Source organism: Oncorhynchus gorbuscha, linkage group LG16 (genome assembly GCF_021184085.1).
Source record: "Oncorhynchus gorbuscha isolate QuinsamMale2020 ecotype Even-year linkage group LG16, OgorEven_v1.0, whole genome shotgun sequence".
Lineage (NCBI taxonomy): Eukaryota > Metazoa > Chordata > Actinopteri > Salmoniformes > Salmonidae > Oncorhynchus > Oncorhynchus gorbuscha.
The window spans coordinates 92,782,716-92,791,543 of record NC_060188.1 but is presented as its reverse complement, the minus strand read 5'-3'; the positions used below and the strand labels follow the sequence as shown (position 1 = coordinate 92,791,543).

Here is an 8,828-nt window from a genome sequence, read left to right as displayed (position 1 = left end):
ATAGGCCTTAACTGCCAATGCAGATGATCGATTTTTCAAAAATAATAAGGATTTTTCTCAATATGGTAAATTATGTTTATCATAAATTAACAGACAGAAAGTGCCAATAATTAAAATAAATGCACAGGCCTAAATTAGCTTATAACAAAAACTAATTTAGTCATCTAGCAGCCTTGATCTTGGTTTGATTAGGAGTAACATCGTCAACAATTCTCTGTTAAATTAACACAGTGTTGTCCCAGCTTAAAGAATAATTAACACCACTTTTAATTTTAACAATATAAATAAACATATCAATATTTGTTTTTAAATGCAAATTAAAACATATCCCCAGCAACATCATTTTTTTTGTATCCACGGTAGAAATGTTAATTAATTATCAAGAGATCCTGTGTAATTGCAAAAATAAAATCATGGAATTTCTGTATGTTATGTTTATACAAAATCTGAAGAGAATTACTGTAAAAAAAAATCACTCACAATTAACTGAAATCACCTCGCAAATATTGTTTCCCAAAAATTCAGAAAGAGGACAAATTTAACAGAGCCCGTATTTCTGATGAAATCAACCGTTCAGCGGAAAACAAGAGCTCTCTGAAGTGCGGTAGGCGCCCATCGATTGTGTAAGACGTTATAGCAAAGCCTTTGGTGACACGATGTGGTCATAAAATGGCAGTACATCATCCTCGTCCCCATTCAGAAGTGGACTCACGCACCTGTTGGTGCTCGAGATGCTGCTACCGTCAAACTCCTTCACCTGGGATTCTTCCCTTTTTGCAGTAGACTTAGTCATAAGCATGTCCACGGGTATGATCAGTGCTTGAAGACGACTGGTACATTTCGGTGCCGGAACTATGCATTATTTTACGATAACAGGAACTCCAGCAGTAGAAAACATGACGTACCCTGGGAACTCCATTTTCCTCATCTTTGTGAATAGTGGTTAGGAAGATTTTTGTTTAAACTTTTCTAAAAAATTCAAGAGACATTAAATACCAATGTGCCTTTGAAAAAGGATTGTGTTTATTTACAGTGTTTGTCGGAATTACAATTTTTTGTTTTAAATGAATTGCGCGAGTTGCCTCGCCGAGGTCATTTCACCGGCAGAACAGAGGAGCACAAACTCGTATACACTTTAGGTTGATGCGTGTGTCCCAAATGACTCCCTATACAATGCACTACTTTTGACCGCTGACACCTCTGGATCAAAGCCAGACTTCAGGATGGATATCAGCCCCCCCCAAAAAAATAAGTGTACTTTAAAAAAGGGAATTAGGGTGCGATTTGGAACACATAATTGGTTGGTCTGTATTGTGTTAAAATGGAGCAGACCCTAACCCTCCCAGTGGCAGCTTTGGCAGACAGACAAGAGGCTAAGTCCTGGGAGAGATCGTCGCAGCAATACGGGCAGTCTTCTCCTCCGCTCTTCCTTATCAGTGACTCTCTCCTTTCTTGCCCACAACCTGCGTTGAATAGAAAACACAGGCGTGTAAACAGTGCAGGAATCCTCCTCGTCCCAAAGGAGTAGACATCAACTAAAAACCTCCTACATTGTATGCAGTAGCAAATAACATTATTATTAGCACAAAGTGAAAATTACAAAAAAATCATATTGACATGTATAGTGGAACAACTGCACATTGTTGATTTAATTTAAATCTCCACATTAGCCTGATTTAATTGCTGAAATCAATGTAATGTACCATTGAAATGATATTGCTATGATTGTATCATTACTGTTAGGCCTCATCTGACGAGTGGCCTGATCCCCAATGCAGGTTACAGAAATCACAATTCAATACCGTCAACATCATAGTCTCATAGCTGTTTGGGGGGGGGGGCAGATCTTACCCGTTTGAAGTCATTCATGTTCGTTGCCTGTACAGGGGTCCCAATAAAAGTAAGGTAATTGATTTTCGTTGTCTCTTCATCCCCTTGGTTGTTCTTCACAAACATCTGTTAAAACACATGGGGGAAGAAACAACTTCATCATAAAGGAACACAACTTCATCATAACGGAACACAACTTCATCATAAAGGAACACAACTTCATCATAATGGAACACAACTCCATCATAATGGAACACAACTTCATCATAAAGGAACACAACTCCATCATAATGGAACACAACTCCATCATAAAGGAACACAACTTCATCATAAAGGAACACAACTTCATCATAAAGGAACACAACTTCATCATAAAGGAACACAACTTCATCATAAAGGAACACAACTTCATCATAAAGGAACACAACTTCATCATAAAGGAACACAACTTCATCATAAAGGAACACAACTTCATCATAATGGAACACAACTCCATCATAATGGAACACAACTTCATCATAAAGGAACACAACTTCATCATAATGGAACACAACTCCATCATAATGGAAAACAACTCCATCATAAAGGAAAACAACTCCATCATAAAGGAACACAACTCCATCATAATGGAACACAACTTCATCATAAAGGAACACAACTTCATCATAATGGAACACAACTTCATCATAATGGAACACAACTCCATCATAACGGAACACAACTTCATCATAATGGAACACAACTCCATCATAATGGAACACAACTTCATCATAATGGAACACAACTTCATCATAATGGAACACAACTTCATCATAATGGAACACAACTCCATCATAAAGGAACACAACTCCATCATAATGGAACACAACTTCATCATAATGGAACACAACTTCATCATAATGGAACACAACTTCATCATAATGGAACACAACTTCATCATAAAGGAACACAACTCCATCATAATGGTCAGTTTAAGTGTTGCCCTGGCATGCTCAATAGAAAACCAACTTTTGAAAGAGCTTTCTCGTCTAGGACCATTGTCTGGGAAACTGCCCATAAAGGATATAATTCGCGCAGTCTTAGTTCAAACTTATGTTGCCAATCAAGCAACAAATATCTGATTTTTCTTTTCTGTAAACATGCATTCTACATTATATCACATCTGTGTGTAGCCTAGTGGGCTGCGGTTGAGACAACAAAAAAATCATCACTATTTTGTGCAACTAGATGTATGGTTCTACATTAACACAAGTCATTATTTATTGAACTAGGGAAGAAAAAAAAATTGAGTTGAGAAAAAAATTCTTAATTAAAAATTGGAATGCATGTCGGCACAACATTATATTGACAAGATAATGGGCAATGGGAATAAAAGTCTACAACGGCAGAAGGAGGCGGGATCAGGTGGGAGCATTCTAGCCAATGAGAGAGTAGATACGCATTTGACCAACAGACACAACTCTGATATAAAATAAGTGTTTCTCAAAAGTTGCCAGGATACCACGTGCATCTATCTATCAGTAATTCATAACCTAAACATTACCAAACTTTATTTCATCAAATCAATTACATTTTATGTTGACCAAGTTCAAAGCTCATTGACCTCCATACAGAAACTCTCCCATTGTTCTGCTTCACATTTTATTCTCATGGGGACAGATATCGGGGCGGAGTCGGTCCTCTGGCGTCGCCTCCTCCTCTTTGTCTGCAGTTCAGAACTGGACAACACCTCCTTCTTCTTCTAGCTTGAGAACAGGAACCAACTGAGGTACATGCAGTGTTTCAATATCATGTGACCTCAGGAAAAAAAAAGGGGGAAGGAAAGAACCAGGAAATGAGAGGCCTGCAGGTAATTGGTTGGTGTTAAATGACTTACGGTGGCGCTCTGGACATTCTGGAATTTGACGTATCTCAGTGGGATCAGTCCGTCGTCCTTGAAGTCCTCCTCAGCCAGGTCCAGGGTCTGTGTGGCCTCGCTACGCTCAGCATCGTCAAAGTCCATGGAGCGAGGAAGGTTAATGAAGATCTTCACACACTTTGGTGCCTGGGCTGTGTAACAGGGAGAAAAGGAAGTAGACAGAGAGGGAGGGGAAAGGAAGTAGGCAGAGAGGGGGGGGTAGGCAGAGAGGGGGTAGGCAGAGAGGGGGGAGTAGGCAGAGAGGGGGGAGGGAGGAAGTAGGCAGAGGGGGGAAAGGAAGTAGGCAGAGAGGGGGGAAGGAAGTAGGCAGAGAGGGGGTAGGCAGAGAGGAGGGGGGAAGTAGGCAGAGAGGGGGGAGGAAGTAGGCAGAGGGGGGAAAGGAAGTAGGCAGAGAGGGGGGGGAGTAGGCAGAGAGCAGGGGGATTAGGCAGAGAGGGGGGATTAGGCAGAGAGGGGGAAGGAATTAGGCAGAGAGGGGCAAAAGGAAGTAGGCAGAGAGGGGCAAAGGGAAGTAGGCAGAGAGGGGCAAAGGGAAGTAGGCAGAGGGGAAAAGGGAAGTAGGCAGAGGGGAAAAGGGAAGTAGGCAGAGGGGGAAAAGAAAGTAGGCAGAGAGGGAAAAGAAAGTAGGCAGAGAGGGAGAAAAGGAAGTAGGCAGAGAGGGGAAAGGAAGTAGGCAGAGAGGGGAAAGGAAGTAGGCAGAGAGGGGAAAGGAAGTAGGCAGAGAGGGAGAAAAGGAAGTAGGCAGAGAGGGTGAAAAAGGAAGTAGGCAGAGAGGGAAAAGTCCGTTGTACAACTGAATTCCCTCAACTTAAATGTGTCTTCTGCATTTAACCCAGCCCCTCTGAATAAGAGGAACGAGGAAACAAGGAAATGGAGCAGCATTTAGGAGCTGACCAGGAAGAATAAGGACTCACCGAAGTCAGAGGACAGGAGCTTCATGGAGAACAGCTTGACAGGCTGGTTGAAGGACATAGTAATTAGGAGCTGAAAAGGAGAAAATATGAGTTTAGTACTATACATCTATTAGTCTGGTCTGTCAGTGAGGGGTGATACTATACATCTATTAGTCTGGTCTGTCAGTGAGGGGTGATACTATACATCTATTACTCTACCTTACACGCTGACATCAATAGAAGGTAACATCCCACACTAAGAAGGAAAAAATAGCTGCGTTCCACTTGGGTCTCGTCAATTACATCCTCAGACTCACCTGTTCATCACAGTCAGACTCCAGGTAGGTGGCGTCCTTGACTAAGCAGTTTTCAAAGCCGCTTTCATCACTCTCATTTAGACACTCACAGCCGGCTTTGTTCACAAACGGCATCAGGTCCATCTGAACACACAGACAGAGTACAAAGATACATTTTTTTTTTAAAGGACGCACACAAGATGAACCCATGTTAAGTGCACGGTACAAGCGAGCACAAAAACAAAAGATTTCATTCTAGTCAAGAGGTTCTCACACCTACTTGTGTAGCTTCGTAAAGCACCACCCTAAAGGTTGACACTGCTTTACTGAAATGTGAGCTTATGTATCGTATGGTTAGCTTCGACTTATGCTAAACCTTGCTACTGCCTTCCTGAGATCTGTCCTGGGATACCGTCATCACAGACACAGAAATTCCTAAAGTTTTCTGAGTCAGCATTGACAGTGCAAGACAGGGAGGGATTCTGAGTTCACGTCCTGTCTCGGGAAGACAGGGAGGGGTTCTGAGTTCACGTCCTGTCTCGGGAAGACAACGAGGGGTTCTGAGTTCACGTCCTGTCTCGGGAAGACAACGAGGGGTTCTGAGTTCACGTCCTGTCTCGGGAAGACAACGAGGGGTTCTGAGTTCACGTCCTGTCTCGAAAAGACAACGAGGGGTTCTGAGTTCACGTCCTGTCTCGAAAAGACAACGAGGGGTTCTGAGTTCACGTCCTGTCTCGAAAAGACAACGAGGGGTTCTGAGTTCACGTCCTGTCTCGAAAAGACAACGAGGGGTTCTGAGTTCACGTCCTGTCTCGAGAAGACAGGGAAAGGTTCTGAGTTCACATCCTGTCTCGGGAAGACAGAGAGGTGTTCTGAGTTTGCATCCCAGGTCTGGGAAGACAAGGACAGAACTCAGAAGTATATCTAGCCTAGGGCAAGTTTCCCCCCCAAAAAAAACATAAAGATCAGTTAGCTAGTTGCTAGGCAATAGACGAACTATGATCTTAATTCTAAAGATTATCTTTCCGTCTTGGGAATGTCTGAGTGATACCAATTCATTATATACTCACATATCCCCTATACTCACATATCCCCTGGGAATGTCTGAGTGATATCAATTCATTATATACTCACATATCCCCTATACTCACATATCCCCTGGGAATGTCTGAGTGATACCAATTCATTATATACTCACATATCCCCTATACTCACATATCCCCTGGGAATGTCTGAGTGATACCAATTCATTATATACTCACATATCCCTTGGGAATGTCCGAGTCCTCGTTGCTTCCAGGGTCGTTTTCTACATGCTGCTTGATCTTCTCCTCTAGTCCTGAGGCATCTGCACCCTGATACAGGTCGACGCGCACTTTGTTACGGAAAAACAAAAACGTTGGCGTGGCAGAGATGTTGTTGGCGGCAGCCGTTGCCTGAAAGAGAGAGAGATTCAAGTCTTAGTCCCGTGTCTCAACACACATAGCAGACTTCTTCAATCCGTATTGGCTCAATGAATAACATGAGAGGACGTTGACACGTCCGAGGCTATGCATCACTTCTTGTTGACCAAGTCTCCTATGACGACAACAACAACAACAACAACATATTGGAGTACCTGGTGTTTTGATAACGACACAGTAGGCTGTATTGATAAAAGTCTTAACACAAAAAACAACCTCACCTGACAGACGTGTACATCTACTTCGAGAAAAATGACATGAGGGTACTTGTTACTCAACATGTTGAAAGCAGGGGATATCCTGACACAGGGTCGACACCTGGGGAGCGAAGAAGAGTTCAATAGGAAGCTATTGTCAACTAAACCGGAAGTTTAGTTCATTGGCTAACGTTGCTTAGCTAGCTATTAACAAAGGCTGTTAAAAAAAAAACAGAAATGCAAAAGTTAGCCTTACATGTGCAGTAGCTAAAACAATAGCTAGCTAAGCATTATTCTTCATGGCTCGCTAGTTGATGCCTATTATTAAAAACCACTAGCCAGACAGGTGGCTAGCTAGATAACATAACCTCTATGTTACCACACATTATATCCCACATATCTGACTGTATTGTTAGATATGTGTTAGCTAGTACCAGACTGCTGTTAAACAAAGTTATCTAGCTAGCTTAGCCAGTCTGCTATTGCTAAGTCATAGCTGGCTAAGCTATCTATCTAGCTAACGTTATAGTTACCTAACAGCGTGGTATGTGGTCCGAGTTAAATTATCATTTGTTATTTTAAAATGGCTATTTTTTAAAGTATTACAAACAACTGATGTAATTTGTGAAATCCGTTTTTTTTAATTATTATTTTTTTTTTAAATGAACTAACTATCTAGTTATACATTGACAAATGAAAGTGAATCATTGATTTCAGTGTAGATCATAGCTAGCTGGTAAAAAGCAAAGGCCTGGGAACAGATTTGAAGCCTTACCCTGCCATTGTGAACTTCACTACCGCAAGCCTTGATCCGGCGTCTGCTAGTTCAGGTTGGAATTCTGAATCATTCCCGATTACTTTCACCCCGACCATTTTTTTACCAGCTGTAAATATGTATATTATTTATGACAGATTATATACAAAATAGTGTAAGGACACAACAGACACACTGTCCAAACTCAACTCTTCTGTGGAATCACACACTTTACTGAAGCGCCTTGACGAATGTTGGCCATTAAACCAATGAAAACCGAGCAGGGCGTGGTCAACTCCACAGCTAAAACAAAATATAGGAAATATAATGAATTTATTCTCTATAGATTTAACAAATAATGATCCAAGGTAAGTTTTTATTTCACGTGAATCAAATTAAATTGTATTTGTCACATGACCCCCGAATACAACGGGTGGAGACTGAACCCTGAAATGCTTATGAGCCCTTCCCAATGATGCAGAGTTAAACAATTATAATACAAATATCAACAGGAGGAATATAATACACATAATGGAGCTATATACAGGAAGTACCAGATCAATGTGGAGCTATATACAGGAAGTACCAGATCAATGTGGAGCTATATACAGGAAGTACCAGATCAATGTGGAGCTATATACAGGAAGTACCAGATCAATGTGGAGCTATATACAGGAAGTACCAGATCAATGTGGAGCTATATACAGGAAGTACCAGATCAATGTGGAGCTATATACAGGAAGTACCAGATCAATGTGGAGCTATATACAGGGAGTACCAGATCAATGTGGAGCTATATACAGGAAGTACCAGATCAATGTGGAGCTATATACAGGAAGTACCAGATCAATGTGGAGCTATATACAGGAAGTACCAGATCAATGTGGAGCTATATACAGGGAGTACCAGATCAATGTGGAGCTATATACAGGAAGTACCAGATCAATGTGGAGCTATATACAGGACATATTCGTCGCCAGACCCACTGGCTCCAGGTCATCTACAAGTCCATGCTAGGTAAAGCTCCGCCTTATCTCAGTTCACTGGTCACGATGGCAACACCCACCCGTAGCACGCACTCCAGCAGGTGTATCTCATTGATCATCCCTAAAGCCAACACCTCATTTGGCCGCCTTTCGTTCCAGTACTCTGCTGCATGTGACTGGAACGAATTGCAAAAATCGCTGAAGTTGGAGACTTTTATCTCCCTCACCAACTTCAAACATCAGCTATCTGAGCAGCTAAACGATCGCTGCAGCTGTACATAGTCTATCGGTAAATAGCCCACCCATTTTCACCTACCTCATCCCCATACTGTTTTTATTTATTTACTTTTCTGCTCTTTTGCACACCAGTATCTCTACCTGTACATGACCATCTGATCATTTATCACTCCAGTGTTAATCTGCAAAATTTGTAATTATTCGCCTACCTCCTCATGCCTTTTGCACACATTGTATATAGACTCCCCCTTTTT

At 41.7% G+C, this 8,828-nt stretch overlaps 1 protein-coding gene across 1 annotated transcript; it reads right to left on the bottom strand.

Annotated features, from left to right (window-relative positions):
• Positions 1 to 1,001: 1,001 nt before the first annotated feature.
• Positions 1,002 to 7,675, bottom strand: LOC123999438 (thioredoxin-like protein 1). The gene is made up of 8 exons (XM_046305248.1): positions 7,373 to 7,675; positions 6,622 to 6,718; positions 6,200 to 6,373; positions 4,959 to 5,081; positions 4,663 to 4,732; positions 3,707 to 3,879; positions 1,852 to 1,956; positions 1,002 to 1,463 (listed from the first exon to the last, which is right to left on the bottom strand). The coding sequence occupies exons 1-8, from the start codon at positions 7,468 to 7,470 to the stop codon at positions 1,434 to 1,436; spliced, it is 870 nt and encodes a 289-aa protein (XP_046161204.1). The 5' UTR covers positions 7,471 to 7,675; the 3' UTR covers positions 1,002 to 1,433.
• Positions 7,676 to 8,828: the final 1,153 nt, after the last annotated feature.

Excerpts from the sequence above, each read along its gene's own strand:
- LOC123999438 (XM_046305248.1), bottom strand. The coding sequence starts at position 7,470 with ATGGTCGGGGTGAAAGTAATCGGGAATGATTCAGAATTCCAACCTGAA. Across the intron at positions 6,719-7,372 it reads GTGAAGTTCACAATGGCAGG|GTGTCGACCCTGTGTCAGGA; the intron begins GTAAGGCTTCAA and ends TTCGCTCCCCAG. Across the intron at positions 6,374-6,621 it reads TAGATGTACACGTCTGTCAG|GCAACGGCTGCCGCCAACAA; the intron begins GTGAGGTTGTTT and ends TCTCTCTTTCAG.